Source organism: Hemitrygon akajei, chromosome 19 (genome assembly GCF_048418815.1).
Source record: "Hemitrygon akajei chromosome 19, sHemAka1.3, whole genome shotgun sequence".
Classification (NCBI taxonomy): Eukaryota; Metazoa; Chordata; class Chondrichthyes; order Myliobatiformes; family Dasyatidae; genus Hemitrygon; species Hemitrygon akajei.
The window spans coordinates 38,748,679-38,771,195 of record NC_133142.1 but is presented as its reverse complement, the minus strand read 5'-3'; the positions used below and the strand labels follow the sequence as shown (position 1 = coordinate 38,771,195).

Here is a 22,517-nt window from a genome sequence, read left to right as displayed (position 1 = left end):
GCCATTAGCGAGTCACTTCCTCGCCACAACCATTTCCCAATTTCCTCTTGAACCAAGTTTTGCTCATTAAGCAGTTATTTGTTGGTAGGAAAGGCCCCTTACTGTTCTGGAAATACTTTGAACCCAGTTTTATTATTTCTGTTCTCAACACCGTCAGGCAGAATTGCTTTTCCAGTATCCTTGTCAAACTTCAGAAGTCCAATGTCATGCTGTTCAATCACTTCTGGGATGACAGTTCGAGGCTCTTTGACACCATCCAGTTCACTCGGTTCAGTGTCGTCAGGTTCAATCTCATCAGGTAAATTCTCATCAATAAACTCAACATCACCACCACCACCATCGTCTTCCCCTCCTGTCATGTCCACATTCACTGTGGCAGCCTCATTCTTAATCTTGTCATACTCGGATTTATCTGACTTGACTTCCTCCTCGGCTTGTGATGCATTTGTACTTGATCCACCTTCGGATTCTAACAAACTTGTAGCAGGTGCAGGCAACTCCATGGAACGTGTCGAACTACTTGTTCTGGGCTTTTCAAAGAAGGGTATGAAGAACTTACTTGACTTCTTGGCTTCCTCCGCCTCCAACTTCTGTCTCTTCCATCCTTCAGCTCCACTTTCCTTCTCCTTCGTGAAGAAACATTTCATGGTCTTCTTATACAATGCTCTGAAATAAGGCCATCCTCGTGCTTCTCACCCATGATAATCAAAGACAGATCATACATCTGAAGGAAATTCTTTTTTCACTATGTGAGGATGGCTTGTCTGACTTTAATAAAAACTGCTCAGTGGTGCCCCCCCTTCAAGTGGCACCCAGGGCACATGCCATGCCCACCATACCTTAGATACGCCACTGCTTCGAATCCCTGTGGAAATGGAGGGCATGCATAGGTAGGTCCTGCGTGCTTGAGAACTTCAAGTAACAGTGCATCCAAAAAAAACAATGGGAAGTTAAAATGCAGGAAGCCAATATACCCAGAGATTGTTCCTAGAAAATGTTGTACTGTACACTATCAGAAACATACCGTCTTTTCTCTCCACACAAATACAATATCTATCTCTCTTGCATTCTCTCTTACTCTCTCTCATTCTCTCTGTCTTGTCTCCCACTCTCTCCCCCTCCAACTTGAAACACCTTTGCTATGTTGCTTCTCGTATTCTGCTGTAGGGTCCTTGACCTGAAATGTCAACTGCCTTTCCCTTCTCAGTCATGCCGCCTTAAGCATTGAGTGTTTCCAGCATTCTCTGTTTTTTCATGCAGAGTTAACTTAGGGGTGTGCAGTCATGCAGCAATGACTAAGTCACGGGGTCAGGCAACAACAGATCCTATCCACAATTAACTCCAGAACGTCAGTCACCAACAGCAGTATATATCATTTAACAAATCTCCTGAATGTGCACTTGTCTGCCTGCACGCACATATTCAGTTACACACATGCACATCCCAGGCAGAAATTGGAATATCTGAAATGGGTGAATTGCCTTATGAAGAAGGTTGGTGAAGCTAAATTTAAATCTGCAGGAATTTAGGAGAGTGGAAGCACCTCAGCTGAAAAATGTAAGACTTTGTGGGATCAGCAGAATGGATGTTGCACTGAGATAATGAATGGATCAGCCATGATCTGACTGTTTGGCAGATGAGACCTGAGGGGCCAAATGGCCTTGTTCTGCTTCTAATTGACGTATTGATATGTGCATTGCAATTGGTTTGTCATTGTCACATATACCAGGATACATTGAAAAACTTGATTTTGCAAGCCATCAATACAGATTATTTCAAAGCATAAGTATATTGAGGTAGTCCAAGGGGAAAGCAATAACAGAAGGCAGAACATAACATTAGAGTTATGGAGAAAGGGCAATGCAAGATGACAATAGGTTGTAAGGGCCATGATGCAGTAGATTGCAAGGTCAAGTGTTCATCTTTAGCATTCAAGAGGTCTGTTCAAGAGTCTTATAACAGCAGGATGGAAGCTATCCTTGAGCCTGGTGGTGCATGTCTTCAAGCTTCAGTATCTTCTGCCCAAACGAAGGGAGGATAATGTCTGCAGTGGAAGGGGTTTTTGATTATAGTGGCTGCCTTTCTCAGGCAGCAAGAAGGGTATTCAGATTTGATGGAGGGAAGGCAGGTTTTCATGATGGTCTGTCCTGAAAGAACTATGCAATTTTTTTCAGTTTTGAGCAGGTCATTTGCCATATTAAGCTGTGATGCATCCAGAGGAGAAGCTTTCAGTGGTGCATCCTTAAAAATTCATATGGTTGATAGCGACCAGTTGAATTTCTTTAGTATTCTGAGCAAGTAGAGACACTGCTGTTCTTTCTAGTCTATCGTGTCTACACAGTTGAACCAGTTCAAGCTGTTGCTGACTGATATAGTGCTTATCAGTCAGTTAGTCATTACAGCTGTCATTCAAGACAAAATGCTGAAGTCTGAAGCTGAGCCATCCAGGTTAATGCTTTCTGGGTTGCCTTTCATCCGCCATCTATACCATTTTGACAAGATAATGACTGTTTTCAGTATTGATTGGATATGTACAATTGCCTAGCATCAAGATTTTCTTGGCTCTTGAATTCATGATTCATCCTTAAGCAGATATCATTGTGTCACCATAAATTGCATAATCACCTGCTGGGTGATCAATTTTCCACAAAAGTAATTGAGAATGCAGAGAACGCTCATGGCACTTTTTACAGGTTACTCCAATGAGAAACTTCCATATCACACTAAAGAAGCCTTACGATTAGCTGACATCCACTTAGTAGCATAATTTTGGCAGCAATCCTGGCACTCAGTTTCATATCATTAACAAGCTTGGATATATTACTCTTGATTATTTCATCCAAATTGTCGTTATGGATTGTGAACATCCTGAGCTCTAGCACTCTACCTACCCGCAAGTACCAAGTACCTCTCCCTCTTATGTTTGTGTTCCTCCCCTGGTCTTGGTGTTGAGTGAAGCAGTAGGTAAATAGGTCAGTATTATACCTATGTGAATTTAATCTCTTTTCCTTGCTAAAGCAGAGATGCAGCAAAGATTTGCTAGACTGACCATGCTTTCCCTGGCTGAGGACTCTAGAACAAAGACTCACAGTTTCAAAATTTGCAGAAGACTATTTCAGAGAGGGAAGCAGAGAAATTGCTTCACATTGCAGGTGGAGAAACATTGGATTTCTCAAGGTTATGACCTTGTTGATCTTACTGAATAGCAGAGCATCCAGCAGTGATTCTTACCGAATGGCAGAGCATTCAGCAGGGATCCTATTGAATGGCAGAGCATGCTGAAGAAGACTTGAAGGAAATAGTTCTTGTAAACTTCTTACCTTCTCTTGTTCTTTGCTGAGCACTCCCTGTTCATTTACTGATTTTTCTTTATGACTGGACCACATCTGTAGCTTGTCAACAGCAATGTTTAGAGATCCTAATGGACATAAAATTGGAATTATTCTTGCTTGTAATGTTTTTACACAAAAGTTAACATATAGCTTTATGATTTTGGAATCTTTATTCTTCGAGTGAAGAAATGCAACTGCTGACATAGAGAGAAAAAAATGTCAAGGCAAATTGATATGTAGAATGTCCTTAAAGTATCAAATACTATTTCCAAGTTCTAAGTTACTTTAAAGATTATAATGTAGTAATTGTATTTATTTCAAGAACTTCTTTTTATGTTTTGTTAATCATTAGTTTCAAATACTTTCGGTGATGATTATTGCTAAATGATTATCACTTCAGTTAACAATATATAATTCCAAATTCAGGCCAAAATTTATCATCAGAGTGTCTGCTGTGTATCCAATGCAGAAACACAAATGTATATGATCACAATATCTACCTCATTCATGAGTGAAAGAAAAGCCTTGTGCAGTTTTAGTAAACACCTCCCTAGTGAATTTGACTTTCCTAATGAATGTCCTACGATCTCTCTCCAGATATGACATATTAGAATGTAATATAAAGGTTCATTGCAGTATTCACAATCTCAATTGAAATACATTTAAAATGTTTCAGGCCCTTCAATGTTCTAAAGGTTTCAATCAGATCTCTCCTCATCCTTCTGGACGCTATAGAACTTAGGCCCAGAGCCAACAGACAATCATCTTATACTAAGTTTCTCGTTCCATGGATCATTCTTGTGAATCTCATAAGGTCTGATAGAGACAACTGTTGACCCACTAACTTTCCTCAAACTGCTTATGAAGTAGATCTGCTGCCATGCCTTCTTTACAATTGCATCAATATATTGGGTTAAGGATCAACCCTTCATTATGTTGATGCCCAAGTGAAATCCTTTCCAACACTGACCCCTCAATGAGGACAATAGAGAGCCAGTGGGATTCTGTTTTTATAGACCTTAAACACCAGATATTCTGCAGATGCTGGAAATCCAGAGGTATACACACAAAATGCTGAAGGAGCTCAGTAGGTCAGGCAGCATCTATGAAAAGGAATAGAGTCAATGTTTTGCCAAATACTTTATCAGGGTTGGAGTCCTGATGAAGAGTATTAGGCAAAACATCAGCTCTTTATCTCTTTCCCTAGATGCTGCCTGACCTGCTGAGCTCCTCCAGCATCTTGCGTGTGTTTCTGTAGACCAATTGTAGCAATACACAATGAACTGAATCCAGATCCTTGCTCAGGCAGGAATTGATTCTAGCTATAAGCAACCTCTCAAACCACTCTATCACATCACCGCAGCAGATGTGACTGCGACTTTGCAACGGCCATTTGAGGCTGCTCACCCTGCTCTTCATGGACATCGATATGTTTGATGCCCTTTTGAGGCAGGTAGGAACTGAGTGCACAGCAGTGAGTGTTTGAAGAAATCCATGAACGCTCCAGCCAGTTGGTCAGCAAGGATTTCAGTACTCCACCAGACTCACAATTAGGGTCTAACACCTGGCAAGGGTTTATCCTCCAGAAGGATTTTCTGATGACACCTTCCAAGACAGTGATCACAGAGTCACCAGATGCCACGGGGATTTGCCCAGGCGTAATATTATTCTCCTTTTCACTAAGGAAGACACAAGCAATCTCCCAGATGTATGGATGGGCCAAGGCCATAGGGTAACAGAGGAAATGAAACAGATTGACATTAGGAAGGAAACGGTGATGAGAAGACTGATGGGACTGAAGGCTGACAAGTCCCCAGGTCCAGATGGTTTGCACCCTAGGGTACTAAAGGAGGTGGCCCTGGAAATTGCGGATGCATTGGTAATCATTTTCCAATGTTCCTTGGATTCAGCATCAGCTCCTGAGGATTGGAGAATGGCTAATGTTATCCCACTTTTTAAGAAAGGAGGGAGGGAGAAAACAGAGAACTATCGACCTGTCAGCCTGACATCGGTGGTGGGGAAGATGCTAGAGTCCATTATTAAGGATGAAATAGTGGCATATCTAGATAGCAGTGATAGGATTGGGCCAAGCCAGCATGGATTTACCAAGGGTAAATCATGCTTGACTAATCTGTTGGAGTTTTTCGAGGATGTAGTGTACCTCGATTTTCAGAAGGCATTTGATAAGGTCCCACATTGGAGATTGGTGGGTAAAATCAAAGCTCAGGGCATCAGGGGGAAGACATTGACATGGATAGAAAACTGGTTGGCAGATAGAAAGCAAAGGGTAGTGGTGAATGGGTGTTTCTCGGAATGGCAGGTGGTGACTAGTGGGGTGCCACAGGGCTCGGTATTGGGACCACAGCTGTTTACAATTTACGTCAACGATTTGGATGAAAGCATTGAAAACAACATCAGCAAATTTGCTGATGATACTAAGCTGGGTGGCAGTGTGACATGTGATGAGGATGTTAAGAGAATTCAGGGTGACTTGGATAGGCTGGGTGAGTGGGCAAATACTTGGCAGATGATGTTTAATGTGAATAAGTGTGAGGTTATCCACTTTGGGAGTAAGAACAGGAAGGCAGATTATTATCTGAACGGTGTAGAGTTAGGTAAGGGAGAAATACAAAGAGATCTAGGAGTCCTTGTTCATCAGTCACTGAAGGTGAATGAGCAAGTGCAGCAGGCAGTGAAGAAGGCTAATGGAATGTTGGCCTTTATTACAAAGGGAATTGAGTACAAGAGCAAGGAAATCCTCTTGCATTTGTACAGAGCCCTGGTGAGACCACACCTGGAGTATTGTGTACAGTTTTGGTCTCCAGGGTTAAGGAAGGACATCCTGGCTGTAGAGGAAGTGCAGCGTAGATTCACAAGGTTAATTCCTGGGATGTCCAGACTGTCTTACACAGAGAGGTTAGAGAGACTGGGCTTGTACACACTAGAATTAAGGAGATTGAGAGGGGATCTGATTGAAACATATAAGATTATTAAGGGATTGGACAAGATAGAGGCAGGAAATATGTTCCAGATGCTGGGAGAGTCCAGTACCAGAGGGCATGGTTTGAGAATAAGGGGTAGGTCATTTAGGACAGAGTTAAGGAAGAACTTCTTCTCCCAGAGAGTTGTGGGGGTCTGGAATGCACTGCCTCGGAAGGTAGTGGAGGTCAATTCTCTGGATGCTTTCAAGAAGGAGCTAGATAGGTATCTTATGGTTAGGAGAATCAAGGGATATGGGGACAAGGCAGGAACCGGGTATTGATAGTAGTTGATCAGCCATGATCTCAAAATGGCGGTGCAGGCTCGAGGGGCCAAATGGTCTACTTCTGCACCTATTGTCTATTGTCTATAAAGTGTGCATAAAATGTACTTAGATCATTGGGGAGTGAATCCTCACTGCTATTTATACTAATAGGTTTTTCCTTTTTGGAAGTAATGACATTAAAACATTGCCCCAGCAGTCATCAAGTCAAGTCAACTTTTATTGTCATTTCGACCATAACTGCTGGTACACTGCATAGTAAAAATGAGACAACATTTTTCAGGACCATGGTGTTACATGACACAGTACAAAAAACTAGACCAAACTACATAATAAAAAAACACAACACAGGGAAAGCTACACTAGACTACAGACCTACACTGGACTGCATAAAGTGCATGTACCTAATTTAAGCAGCTAGTCAATCCTTACCAATTCAAAAGGATTGCAAATCTTACTATTTCACCTCAGCTGGCTAAAAGCTCTGAATATGTATCCTGTTTTACTGGAGGCCAGAGATCTGCATTTTTAAACAGTTATTTGTAGGATGACTACAGATGTTCAGGACTGCCAGAACAACCAGTCTAGCTTCCACAGAAAAATTATCAAAATTATCTTTATATTAGCATTTTTGATAAATGAGTACCGGTAAATAACACTCTCCACTCCAGTCACTGTTGCTCCAGATGTGTTGACTTAATGGGGCAGAACCTGCTTTTTGCAGTCCACCAGCATAAAAAAGATCAGCACTTTTCCAATCAACATCATCAAAAAGAAAATTATCCATCCACCTAGTATACTGAGTGCAGTTGGAAGAAACTTGTAAAATGCCTTTGAAGGCAGCATGATTAACCATGACGATTTTGAAGGACATCTCATTTCTGAGTTCAGCACTGAAGTAGCAACCATCCACAACATGCAAACATGCAAACTTAAACTACATTTTATTTTTGCTTGGCCATAGACAGGATAAACTGATGGCTCCTCCTGATATATTTCAATCTTCATCCATCAGCAGGTCACTTAGTAGAAGAATGCCTGATCTGATCCACAATCGATGTATGAATGCATCCAGTTTGGGCTGGATAACTGGAGGCTGATTAGGAATACAAACAAACCTATTATCTAATGCAGAAAATGGATCTCTATCAATGCCTAGCCACAAATGATGAACTGTGCGAAGAATCAGTGTCAAATTGAACACTGCTATCCTGGATGGCTTTTCATTTCTTTCTTAATATCAACAGATATATTCAAGTAGAAAGCAGCCTTGGGATAGCTGCAAGTCAGGATTCAGAGTTACTATATGTTCACAGTAATGCTCATGTTAACCTGGGAAGAATATATTTTTGGCATTGTTGATTCTCAGATCTAGAACCAACATTCAAAACGACGATAGTATGACATAGTTCAATAGAAACTATGTGTACCAGCAAAATGTGGATAAAGGTCACTAGAAATCTTAAGAATACAGTATAAGTATATAAGATTCTGTCATTATGTAGAGAGGTACAGTGGATTCTGATAAATTGGGTTATCGATTAATTGAGGCATCAGTTATTTGGAACAACTCTGAAAGATCAAAAACTAATTGAGAAAATAGCTGGGATTCAATTTATTTATTTGGGACACTTTGCCATTTAATTGGGACAGGATACTGTTGCTGAGCAGTTTCTAACTAGTGCCAGTCCCGTGCACTTACGTGGCCATTAGACACTCCGCCAAACTTAGAGGAAACAGTTTTTAAATATTGTCAGTTAGTTATTTCAAAAAGCAATGATTTTTGTCACTGATAGTTGGTGATAAATGAGCAGTAAGACAATTCAGAACTGTTTTGCTCACTGCAGTTTCAAACATTCAGACTTGGAAATGCCTGAAATGGCTGGGACTGAAAAGGAAACAATTTCACAACTTCAACAAGTTAGGTACTATGAAGAATTTGAGGGTATCGACAATCTTCTTGAATGTTACCTTCTTCCCAACCAGACACTCAGCTCTTAACTGTGGCTCCAAGTAGCTGCTTGCATGCAACAGCGGCCACACCCGGTACACTGCTTCGAAAGGCAGACTAACCAGGTGAGGGTAGCTGGCAAGTCTCATAGCCCAGTGAGTTAGGGACGTGCCTGTCCTAGCACGTTTCCAGAAGTCTGGGCAGATGAGATCTACAGTGAGATCCATTGGCCAGGAAGGTGTTTCTGCAACACTATGTGGAGATGAAGAGCATGACGAGGCACAGAAGAAATGATGATAATCCACTGCAACCAGCGAGGACACAGTGTGACATCTACTCATACCACTGGACCTGAACTTCCAAGGTCAGGAGAGTGAAACTGCCCCAGTGAAATTGCTTTTCCACTTTAAAACTCTCTCGCGCAGGTTTCCTGTCATCATCAGATACAACGGACAACCACCAGTAGTATTGGTAGTTTTCTAGTTTGTTCTGTATTTCATTTAAGTACATAATGTGTTACCCAGTTAAATAGTAGTTTGTCTTTTTTATACTATTGTGACTACTTCCATGAAACTTCGGCTAATTGAGGCAGCCGCTCAATTGGGCAAAAGTGTATTTGTCCCTATGTGTCTAAGTTAACCAGAATCCACTATATTTTTAGGACTTGTTTCTCTATTACAAATAGGATTTTCTTGATTGCAAAACCAAGGAATTTTCAACCACAATGAAAGCCAATGGCTGTGTACCCAGAGACTACTTACCACTAACTTTGCTGTACAGAATGGTGCAATGAATTTTTAATGACTTGGTTTATTATTAATATCATATTGATGGATTGAATGATGATTATTCGTGTATGCTTGCTTTTACATAGTTTACTGCCCCTTGGTCTGATCATATGTAAAGGGCAATGTGTCTTCAGCAATACTTTACCACTTCTAGCATTCAACAGTATTTTTTCTTAAATTATACTCGTTTCTGGAAGAATTTGCCTGTACTTTGCCCCTTTAAATTTAGTCATTGCCACTTAGTTTCAAGTTTTTTTGTTCAGTGTTTTTAATATTGTCTTTACAACCTAGCCAAGTTGTTGTCATTGGTTTACAAGTTTAATTAATGTTGTTTGTATTATTATGAATTCAGAATAGTCTGAGAAAACTAGTACTAAGTTCATATGCACTTTACTAACTGTATGCCAAAAGAGAAATTTGGGATATTTTAACATGTTTTACTTATTTTTGACTTAATTTATTCATTTTTATTCTATTAATCATTTTAATCTATTTGAATAAGGTCATTAGACATGGGAGAAGAATTAAGCCATTTGGCCCATTGAGTCTGTTCTGCCATTCTGCCATGGCTAATTTATTTCCCCTCTCAACCCCATTCATGTTTGGGAAACAAGGATACTCCAGGAAGATGGGTTGTGGTGACTGGTAGGGGTTTGTTGATGCACTTGGAGTTAATCAGAACATTGAGGATTAGATTAAGGTAATGGTGATGGTGATTGTTTAGCGAAAAGCTTGTGGTCTAGTGATATGGGACCAGAAGGAGATCTGAAGGCAGGAGAGGCATTTGGCAGTTACATTGGGTAGTTAAAGGAGATTTAATTTTAATTAATTAATTGCCCATTATGCCACTGGCATTTGGTGGTCGGAGCTCCCAAAGTACTATATCAGCAAGCTGCAGTGCTGGAGTTTCATGGCAGGAAGAGTTTTTCTTCCTTCTACCGTCTGCGTGAGATGATGGGCTGTTGGAACTTTGAGACTTTCTTTTAAACCGTGCCATGGACTGCTCTTTATCAGATTACGGTATTGCTTTGCACTGTTGAAACTATGTGTTATAATTATGTGGTCTTTGTCAGTTAGTCTTTAATCAATTATGGTATTGTCTGCACTGTTGAAACTATATGTTAACTATAACTATATGTAACTATGTGGTTTTGTATATGTCTTGTAGCTTTAGGTTTGTCTGATGGGTTTGTAGTTCCTTTTTGGGGAACGTGCTAAGACGGTAGCGTGATATCGATACGCAGCAGCCTCTCCGGACTCTGGATTGGGGATTACCAAACGCTATGTGGCTTTTCTTGTGTGGTCTGCTTTGTGCTTTTTTCGTGTTATCATTCCAGAGTACGTTGTCTCATTTTTTAACTACATTGTATTTGTGGTTTATAAATGACAATAAATTGAATCTGAATCTGAATCTCCGTCTATCCTTGGCCACATAGAAGGAATCTTCATTGCTGTTTTTGTAACAATTTTTTTGACCAGTCAGGGTTGTAAGCCCTAAGCTGAACCTCTAAACCTTGGGGACCAGTGGACCACTCTTAGTCTGGCCTTTACCATCTGACCTGTTTGGCATAGGTGACCCTACCAAGAGCCAAGGCACAAGGCCCTGACTCCAGCTCAGCATAGGTTATTATCCAGGCTTTAAACTCCATACTGACAGACCAACTGAGACTACTTCTCTTTAATTGACATTGAGCCAATTCGCACATTCATTGCTTATGCTGCTGCTCACAAACCTGATTATGCATGAATCTCCTGCACTGTCAGTATGTACAGTACATCCAGATGCCTACATCTATAAGGAAGCCATAATCAATTTGGTCTTCTGTATTAATTGCACAAGATTTAAAAGCGTAAATAGAATTCTATTCACTAGCCAACAAAAATATTGAACGGTACAATAGAAATTAGAGGCCAGTGCATTCTTAATTGGTTGGGAAGTGATAATCGCTGCTGATCAACATTCCAAACCCTAAAATGCAACTTTACAAGCATAAAGCCTCATTATTTTCCAATCTTTGATTAATTTTGGTATACTAGTTGTATCCACTTTTCATTTTTCTTCTCATTTAGACTTCACTTGGTTTGGAATCCTTCAATCTATTTGTTTGAAGACCCTCTCTATTTCTTACCACAGATAAGGGTTAATAGATCAGCTGATGTCATTTAACACAGCAAGGAAGTTCAGTGTTCCCAAAAAGAAAAGATGACCAATGCTGGAAAATAAAATCAGAGATTTGCCCTAGTTTTTAGCAGAGTCCTAAAAGCAAGCCTTAATTAATTATCTTTTGAAGTCAAGTCATGGATCTTGTGTGGCATAATTGATGAGTCAAATGACCTCCTTCTGTACTCTAACTATTTTATGATTCTAGATAAATTAGTAGTTTGTAATTTGGATATTAGTCATTTGGATATTCTTTCTGCATTATATTTTCTTCCCTATTATGAAATTTTTGATGTGATTTATCAGCTTTACTTCTATTTTAATTGTTGCCTGCAAGCTAAGTATGGGAACAATGTTTTTTGAATTTGCTTTCTTTTATATCTTCTGCTAGCTACAATTTACCCTTAAATACTTGCTTTAAGCAGACAACTTCAGCAGATTCTTGAGCAGTTGGTAACAGATTAATTCTTTCAGTGACAAATATTGGCTCTTTAAAATACGGTACCCCATTCTGATTCCGATTATCCTTTCCAGAACTTACAGCTTACCAGATTCTATTTGGCATAAGGCTATTAATCACTGAATCAGAGGAATCAATTTTTGATGCATTATATCAATAAATAATGGTGGTTAGTGCTGTAAAATTAAAAACGTCAGTTCTTATTGGGAAAATGACTATCAATGGTGAACTTTTCCAAATCTGCTTTTTCTGCAGTTCTATGTAATAGCCACATATTGCAATGAGATGCACAATTTCCTCCTTTTAGTGAGGCTTTACGTTTGATATTAGACTCTGTGCTTGAGCTTGCAAAATTCAAAACTAGATTCATAATTCTGATGTTGCTTGATATTGCTGATTACATCTTCCTAGTACTTCTTAAAGAGATCAGCTTAAAAAAAATAAACACAAGAAGTTAAACAGTTAATGGATCCAACAGATTTTTTCAGAAAACCAACTTCTTACCATTTGAACCCAAACTCATCAAGATAAGACTATCAGAATTAATTTTGGTCCAAGAACGTTAATGGGCCTCTCCTCCTTGTGATCTAGAGCCCACTGTAGCACCGTACAATGTCTCCGCCAAAAGTCTGTCAGCCTCTGAAGTCCAAGTTTTCTGGGAAGCTGTTCCTTGGGAGACAAACAAAGGAAAAGTCCGGGGTTATGAGGTAAGAAAAATGATTTCTGTAATTAATTCTGAAAGATGAAAAGAATCCAAGTAATTATAGCTGAAGTTAATGCAATTCAACAGGGTGTTTGGGGAATAACTCATCCTTTAAAGTTTATCCATAACGAGTTGTCAATATTCTCAGGAGTGAGCGGAAAAAAAGCTAATTAATTTTTGCAAAGTTTTGTGTTGAAGGAATATGAAAAAATAATGTATTATACAGTATAATTTGTCTTTCATTGCTATTAAGAAGCAAAGCACCAACCTATATCAAGGTTACCAAAACTCAACAAATACCCACATGTTCATTGAAATGTATAAGTAATTAGTGTAAGATTCTACAAGTTTAGTTTTATACTACCGTATACTTAAGTAGTTTGAACTTACCCTCACAATAGTTTCCAATTACTAAATCAAACAGAAACTATGTGAATGCAAGCATTGTTCACAAGAAGTTTAGAGATGCTTTAATGGTTTCCATGTCAAGTAAAAGTTATTCTTTTTCTTTCTTCCTGAACAAAGAGTTTTTGAACTACATTATGAAATTGGTTTATGCTGATTTTGTCACATAGTTACTGCACAATGTTATGTTATATAAAATCACATACAGTATTGACCATTTAATACATGTTAGTTCTAATTATGAGAATTGAAATTTCTCAAGTATATCAATATTTTTCAAGATTTCAAAGTCTAAAATATGGACTATCATTTTTATTAATTAAAATTATCTATTATGCTGTATCACTATATGCCCATTTGGAATAAATATCAATTTTGCCTCAATTTGACAATTTTGATGAGAAAAACGTAAGTATAGATTTGCATTTTATGTCTTCCAATAAAATAATTATTTAAAGAAATAAGCTAACCAAATGCAGTATCCGGAAATGTTGCAATTCACTCTATAAGACGCAAGTTGAGAAACCGGAACTTCAGTACAGACTGACCATTTGGAACTGAATTTATCTGTAATATCTGAGGATTAAGTATTCATTACAATTTCTTTGGAGAATACTATTGACAAAACAAACTTATGATTGAAATTACCTGACAGATACTATTGAGCAAAAGCGTCATTTTGCAATAACTTTCTTCAACGTAAAGACGAGGGAAGTAGAGCAAAGTTTCTGCTGGCCCCTGTGCCTTTGATAATGATACTTACCCATTGATAGGAATCTGAAAATTCAAGAGAAAATGGGCTTTCGGTGACATATGAAAATCAAATGAAACCTTCTGAAGGATCTTTGACTTGAAACATTAACTCCATTTCTTCTCCCGTGATTGTGATCTGATCTAGTGATGAGTTTAAGCATTGTTCTGTTTTTATTTTGGGCATTAATTAACATCTAGATCTCACAAATACTGTATACTCATCTTGAATGACATTTACCTTCATATTGCATTTTGTTATCATTTCTGTTACAATTTTCTAAATGTACAGTATATACTCATATACTGCTGCAACACAAAAAATGCTGGAGAAACTCAGAGGGTCGGGCAGCATTTATGGAGGAAAACAGGCAGTTGACATTACAGGTCGAGACTTTCACTAGACTTAAAGACAGAAGGTAGTGAGGGAACGGGAGGAGCAAGAGCTGGCAGGCAATTAGTGGATCCTGTTGAAAGTGGAGGAGAGGGCAGACAGTGATAGACAGATGGGATAGGGAATAACACCAAAAGCTGGGAGGTAACAGGCAGAAGGGACAAAGGGCTGAAGGTGATGGAATCTGATAGCCCAGAGAAGGTGGTGTATATAATAAAGGAAGGAAGATAAGGAATGAAGATGACAGTAGTGAGAGAGGTGAACCAGTGGGAGGAGTATGTGGGTGATGGGCTGATGGTGTGGGTGGAGGAGGGTATAGTGATGGGTCCAAGTAGATGAGGAAGAGGGGAAAGGGACAGAGGGGTGTAATTACTGAAAGTTGGAAAGTTCAGTATTCATGCCACCAGGTTGTCGGCTACTCAGGTGGAATATAGGGTGCTGTTCCTCTAGTTTTTATTTAGTTTGTTAGAGGAGGCTGAGAGTAAACATGTCGATGTGGGAAGATGGAGGAGAATTAAAACGCCTGGTAACTGGGAGATCTGGATGGCTACAGCAGATGATTGTAAAGCCTTCATCCAGTCTGCATTTCCCACTAGATGCAGATTGAAGACTACTTCATAGAGTAATTATGCTCTATCCACCATGGCTCTCTGAATTTCCCCAGTGACTAGTCACTTTAATTCTCCTTGCCATTCCCACACCAACATGGCTGACCTTGACCTCCTTTACTGCCACAATGAGGCAAAATGCAAACTAGATGAACAGCATTTCACATTCCAGCAGTGTAGGCAACAACCTGATGGGCTGAACATTGAAATCTCCAACTTCAGCAATTGCTCCTCTTTATTCCCCGTCACTCTGTTTCATTCATCTCCTCCATCATCTCAACCTGCCCATTATCTACACTGGACTGAAAGGTTGAGGGAACTGAAAAACTGAAGGAAAATTTTCCGCTGGAGCCCCTTGCCCACTACTTCCCCACCTTTCTCCCTTTATTCCATGCTCCATCTTCCTCTCCTATCAGATTTTGTCATCTTCAGTTCTTTGTCACTTCAACCTATCACACCACAGCTTCTGGTGCTTTCCTCTCTCCTTTCCCCTACCTACTTCTCAGCCTTACTTGGCTGGTTCCACCTGACAGCTCTTATTCCACCTTATCCCTCCACCTTTTTATACTGGCCATCCCCCCTCAATCTTTCAGCCCAGATAAAGGGTTCCAACCCAAAACGTCCCTTTTCCCTTCATATGTCCTGGCAGACCTGCTGAGTTCCTAGAGCATATTTTGCATTACTCCAGGTTGCAACATCTGCACTCTCATATATTGATTAATTTTGTGACTGCAGAAAACAGAGGAAGTTGGTCATAAAATTGCTCATGCAGAAAACTGACATATACCCAAGCAGTAGCTTCATTCACAGCTTTTACCATTGCACAGCTAGAGTATATAAATTGTACAGTCCACAAGTTTCAATTTGCTTTATCATCATAGAGGTTCTGATGACAATAATGCCTTCATTATTTGCTGTACAGTAATGCCATCAGTTTTGTTTCTGACATGCCTATTGAATTCAGTCACGAAAAACATTTATTGGAAATCAATTCATATTCTCTTGTCTTCTGCTTTTATGTCTTTTTCTTAAGATATGGTATTGGTCGGATGATGAAAATGAAGAAGTAGCAAGCAAACTGAGATTAAATGGAAACAACACTTCAACAAAAGTCACAGGATTGAAGGGCAGCACCCTTTATTACCTGGTAGTAACAGCTTTCAGTAGTGCTGGGACAGGACCTGCCAGTCTTCCAGTCAATGTCACAACTAAGAAACCACGTGAGTATTTCTGTGAAAGACTGATGAACTTCTAAAATTAGTTTCATGGGATTTGTCAAGATATGCTTCCAACATTCCATAATGTGAAAAATGGAGATATAAAAATCTGGAATTTCTTCACTTGAAGTTGTATTTGTAGAATAATCTCTGCCAAAGCCTTCTGTAATATTAACTGACCCTTAACAGTTAATAATTCTAGTTCAGAAATTCAATATAAACATCTTTTCTTTCTCTCTTCATAAAAATAAGCCTGAATTTACAAACAGAAAAATCCAGAAGTTGCTTTTACATTGTAAATTGGTATTTTGTAGTTGGTTTCTTATTGTGCTGAGATACATTAAAAAATATATATTTTACATGCTATACATGCATACATATTTTATCATCAATGGGAAAAACAATAACATAATGAAGGTATAATGTTACAGTTACAGAGAAAGTGCAGTGTAGGCAGACAAATAAAATTCAAGGGCAATAACCAGGTAGATTGAGAAACCAAGGGTTTTTCTTTATCATAAAAGAGATCCATTTAGTAGTCTTATAACAGCAGGATGGAAGCTGTCCTTGAGCCTGATAGTGCCTGTTTTCAATTTATTTACGGAAGGGGGGAGAAGAGCGATTGGCCAGTGTGGGAGGATGTTTGATTATGCTAGCTTCTTTCCCTCAGCATTTGGAAGTGCTTACAGAATCAATGGCTGTTTTTTTATGATAAACTGGACTGTGTCCAGAACTCTCTGCAATTTCTTATGCTCAAGACCAGAGAAGTTGCTGTATCACGCTGTGATTGAATACTTTCTGTGAGAGTCAATAAGGACATATCAAATATCCTCAGCCTTCTTAGGAAGTAGAGGTGCTGCTGTTCTCTCTTGGCTGTTGAACCAGGGAAAGCTATCAGTGATGCTTACACATAGAAAGTGGAAGCTCTCAAGCTTCTCCACTTCAGCACCATTGATATATGCAAGCTGTAAACTGTGCCACGCTTGCTGAAGTCAATGACTAGTTCTTTTGTTTTACTGACTTTGAGATAAGATTGTTGTTTTGTCTCCATGCTGCCTAGCTCTCTATGTCCTTCCTATACTTTATCACATCATTATTCAAGCTCTCTCCCACTGCCGTGGTGTCTTCTGAGAACTTGTAGATAGAGTCAGAGCAGAATCTGGGCACACTGTCAGGAGTGTAAAGAGAGTAAAATTGGGGGGTGAGGGTGCAGCGTTCTGGCTACCTGTGTTGAGGATAATTCTGTAAGAGATTACGCTGCCTGTCCTTAATGTTTACAGTCTGTTGGCCAAGAAGTCAATGATACATTTGCAGAGGGAGAAGCTGAGAATTTGTTTAGGAGTTTGGAGGTGAGGTAGCTTGGAATTTTGGTATTGAAAGTGAAGCTATAGTCAAAAACTTTAAGTCTGACTTAGCTATCTTTGTTATCCAGATGTTCCAGAGATGAGTGTAGGGCCAGGGAGATGGCTTCCGCCCATGGACCTGTTTTGGCGATAGGTGAATTACAGTCGATCAGTTTGTGAGGTCAGTGTTGATGTCTGCCATGACCAGTCTCTCAAAGCACTTCACGTTTGGATGTCAGAGTCACTGGGTAGTAGTCATTAAGGCATTGTTCCATTTTTTTTTGGCATTGGATGATAGTATTATTTCATCTCGTTTCAAAAGCTGGTTCTTGCATATAAAAACAGACAGGTAGATGGCATCTCTGGGCTTAAGAATTCCACCTCATAAGTTGCCTAATATTATTTGTGTTCACTGATATAAGATATCAATTTAGTATTTCATTATCTTATAGCACCAAGTCAAGCACCTGGAAAAATATGGTGGGAATCAGCTAGCTCCAGAGTTGTTCTAAACTGGGACCACGTCAAAGCAATGGAAAATGAATCAGAGGTGACAGGATATAAAGTAAGTAAATCTAACAATCTGTAAGACTATTTGTTAAGTATCTGGTTACTTATTATTTCCAAGGGATACGATACTGCAGACTGTTTTATTGATCTCCTGTGTAATGATGAAAAAAGCACTCTAATTTTTAAAATCTGTGCACAATGAAATATTCTATCTTTGAGAAAATCCGTTAAAACTAAATCCCTTATAAATTAAAACACATTGCACTAAATTTATTTAGTACTTCTTTTACTTGGCAGATTTTGGACAAGAAACTCACTTTAATGGTAAAATTGTTTAACATTACAAAGCTCTAAGATTATTTGGAGAGCATTGAGTTGGTTCTCTCTCCCAAAATGAATGTGTTACAGGCTCTTTAAATGATTCTCACCAATATGTACAATGCAAGTGTGAACCAACTGAACAGTCTACAGAAACAGAGGGATCTTATATATCTGCATATAACCTTGAAATGAAGTATTACATTTAAAAGGTTTTGGAAAAGATACAGAAATAATATATGAAAATACTTGCTGGCATGAGGAATTGCATCATAAGATTAGAATATATAGATGTTGTTCTTCTTCTTGGAACAAAGAATGGTTGGAAGTGATTTATAGAGGTGTACAACATCATAGCTGGTTGAGATTGGACAACTAGGGGGATCTGTTGGCAGATCGTTCAAGGACTATGGGACATAAATGATGTTAGAAATATCTTGTTTAAAATGTTATGGTTGTTTTATAAATATTCACTTCAATTTTATTGTTTATTAATTGTCTCTGAGTTTCAGGGACATCTAAGAATATTAAAAATAAATTAATAGTTTTGTAGTTAGCGAAGCTTTTCTACATCTTTACTGGTAAACAAAGGGCATTGGGAGTTTTCAGGGGTGGAGACTTTGAACTGCACTATTGATGGTCCTGTTGCCAGACCTTGCAGCTGGACCCCATCATGCAAAAACCAGTAAGATACTTCCACTTTCCCCATGCAAAGTAACTGCATGGACTACAGACAGCCTTTATTTTGGTCAGAGGCAGCAACCTTGCAAGGTCTGATCCATTATGTAATCCACATACCAACTGCAAGTAAATTATTTACTGCACGGAAAGCAAGGGGCATGATAATGACTTCCAGGGGATCCCCTTGCATGGTCTTTTGCGGTCATAAAATAATTCATAAGTCTTAGCTGTTAGATTGATTTTTGGGTTTAGGACATATATATTTAGCAATTGACTTTGGCTACCAGTCTTCACATCTGAAAGAGTATTGTGGATTTAATTTGGTGTGCTGCTCTGAACAATGTGTTCCTAAAAGCTGTGAATCCCAGTCCATACAATGCTGATTAAAGTTCGTTTAGCTGTCTATGGTGTGGATGTGAATCTGGAAGTGTGAAGGTTGTATGTAGTTACAAAGAAAGCATTGTCCATACATTGTAAATATTGACTGGCCTTTGGTGTTTGGCACATTAAATATCGAGCCCCACATTGGGCCAGGGACCTTTCCACCAAAAGGGTCTCCATATCATGCCTGCTGTATCTTGTTTTGTTGAATAAAGAAGCTGCTTTGTATCTACCACTAATATTCTCCAGTGACTTCATTCACACAACAACATTAGCTATCTCTTTACCAATTATCTATCCAAAGTCTTAGACACAACAGAGAAGTCAAAGTGGCTCGAAAGTGCCAGCTACTTCTCCTTACTCCAATGCAGTTTACTATTGCCTCAAGAGTTTCAGTTGATCTGTGTGGTGATTGGGTTTTGGGGTTAGAGAACGGGAGTTTGGCAACTGGTGTTTCATAACGTTGTGGTTTGGGAGTGAAAGATTGTCATTTGATCAGGTGGAGAAGACAAGAAAGTGATTTTGGGAGGGGAGCAGAATTTGGAAGACTGGTATTTTGTTGGCTGGTGGAAGGGAAGTGGGGATGTCAAGTTTAGGATTGAAAGATTGGCACCAGCAGCATATCAGTATAGTTTGTTGCTGGGAAGCTGGAGATTGGGGGAGTAGGTGGTGAGTGGTGATGGGGAAGCTGGATTAGAGAAAAGCATGCTCAAGAGCTACGGTAAGTAAATAAGATAACTACTCAGAAGATCGAGGAATTGAAGATTATAGGGAATTGTTACAGAAGAGGAGTTAAGAACAGCATGAATCAACATGATCATATTGATTGATAGGGCAGATTAGAGGACGACACATGGTCTATTCCTTCTTCCTTTTCTGATGTCCTAGTGTCCTTGCTCTGCAGGGAGATAGGTCTGAGGCATTCTTGGGAAGCTCATGCTCTATCCTGAGTGTTCATGAATGAAATAGTATGGTGCAAGATCCTAATCCAAATGACATCAATCTGTCTGATCTGTTACAGGGATATAGCACAAAATTAGCCCACTGTGTCCTTGCCAAACATTGAGCGCCAATTTTTTTATACCAATCCTTCAAATACCCATTTCATTTTTCGGTAGTCAAATCAACTTCTTCCATATTTTTCCATTCAACTAAACAGTAAGGGAATTTACAGAGTACTTTAATTTCCACCCTAATTTATATCCTAAACTTCTGTATATCACTGCACATTGTTGGTGTGTGGGAGGAAACCAGAGCACTGGGAATAAACCCAGACTGTCACACTGAGAACATGCATACTCTCCAAGGACATCACTGGAAGTCATGGCAGAACCCATCTTGCTGGATTCCTGAGCTGCCCCAATCTCACTGATTCACCAATTCAACAGAATATTTCAAGCAAATATGCACTTATTGGAAATGGCTTTATAAATAGTTGTACTGTATTATGAATTCTGAAGCATGCACGCAGTATTAACAGGTCATCTTTGCTGGACTCTGAACTAATCACCCTCCAAATAATGCTCTTTTCTCCAGATGGTTAACGATTAAATTCAGAAGTACAAGCATGTGATTTTTATCACAAAACCTAGAATGTATCCAATGGTGCCTACTTTTCTTGCACAATTTACAAGATTAAAGAACTAACCTGAGTTAGATAAGACAAGTGAAATCATGCAAATTGGGAAATTAGACCAGTTCCTTCAGTGCGTAATTCAATTCTGGATGCCGAACAGTTTCCTGCATCAGTTGTGTATCTCATAACTTCAAAGTACTTTATGCTTAAGACGTGAAAAATTAACAAAATCTCACTCAGAGGCATAAGATCTTTAAAAGTAGTGCTAATAGCAATCCTCCTTCCTCAACTTGCTTACTGATGCACCACCAATAACTCTCGGAGACGTGAGGCGAGAGATAGGCTTTTATTAGCTGGAAGAGAGAGCACTATCAGCAGCAAGAGACCATCACACAACATCCTGGAGACTGAGGGAGGAGCAGTGCCTCCAATCGCCTTTATACAGGGGTCTGTGGGAGGAGCCACAGGAACAGTCAGCAGGGGGGTGCGTGTCCAGACAGGTATATGTAGTTCACCACACTTACTCTGTGATGAGATAAGAAATCGCAGTGACGTACAGAAGTTTAGGGTATAAGTTTCCCATTGGAACAAGTAAAGTCTGTCTTAGAAAAGTTTCAAGCAGGGAACATAAATTGGGATAAAATCTTGTACAGAAGCAAAATGATGATTGTTAAGGGCAATTGGTCATTTAAAATCAGATGCAAAAATAACTTGCAAACTTGCAAAGTAAAATTTTCACAGTCAGTGAGTTTTTCAGCAGCACCTATCACAAAACATGCTGTGACAAACTCATTATCTCCTGGAATTATCAGACTTCTGCTGCTACCTTTAGTGAAAAACTGATGTGAAAGTAAAGAAAGTCCACTGTATTTTCTTGTTTACAGCTTCTGCGTAATGCTCCAGATGGAGAAGTCATCTTCCTTCAACAGCAGTTTCCAGACTTACACATTTGACTGCACTGTGAAAATCAGAAATGGTTTTCTATATTATAACAGCTGCTATTGTTAGCCTCACCATTATCAAGTCAAAATCCAGGTCACTTTTCTCTACAAATAGAGAAAAGTGGTTGCTTACTCTTGCGTAGCTAGCTTCTATTGATACTTTTCTCATATCATTGACTGGAATCCTGAATATTTTGCAGAAAACTAACAATAGTGCAGAATATTGGAGGGTGCCTGTAAATATTCCATTGCATTAGGGTCGTTTAATGCTTTAATAAAATGTGACTTGGAGCATAGGCATTGGAATGGCAAAAAGTTAGGCAAAGCTGGTCAATACCTCAAAACATCTCCATAATATATATATAGCAATGGCAAGCTCATGGTGGAGAAAGGTGCTGAATATTAGTTCAATTAAAAGGGGGGAATTATGCACTTTGTTTTATTTTCACAGGCAGGAACATTAGAACCAATATCAAAAGTGGACAGAAGCCCAAAACCTACAGAAGAAGAAATATAGGAATTATGGTGGAATGTAGCTCACAATAATACAAATGGCATTCATAGTGCTTAAAATGGTGCTTCCAATTACTTAGCCTCTATGTCTGAAATAAAACTTAACTGCTCCATTATATAATTGATACCTATGTTAATGCATAAGAAGGAAAAAATATCGAGAGAGAGTGAGTGTTTTGGCCAATGTTCTGGGGTCTAGTTTTAGGAATAATTCCTAATTGCG

The 22,517-nt window shown here is 39.1% G+C and overlaps 1 protein-coding gene across 9 annotated transcripts in view; it reads left to right on the top strand.

Annotated features, from left to right (window-relative positions):
- The window catches only part of LOC140741889 (contactin-4-like), a 2,152,419-nt gene that overhangs the window by 2,022,890 nt on the left and 107,012 nt on the right, over positions 1 to 22,517 (top strand). For all 9 annotated transcript variants that reach the window (XM_073072410.1, XM_073072411.1, XM_073072416.1 and 6 more), the window contains 3 exons: positions 12,546 to 12,661; positions 15,848 to 16,034; positions 17,827 to 17,939. In XM_073072410.1, coding sequence (XP_072928511.1) covers positions 12,546 to 12,661; positions 15,848 to 16,034; positions 17,827 to 17,939 — 416 coding nt within the window. The remainder of the gene's footprint in view (positions 1 to 12,545; positions 12,662 to 15,847; positions 16,035 to 17,826; positions 17,940 to 22,517) is intronic.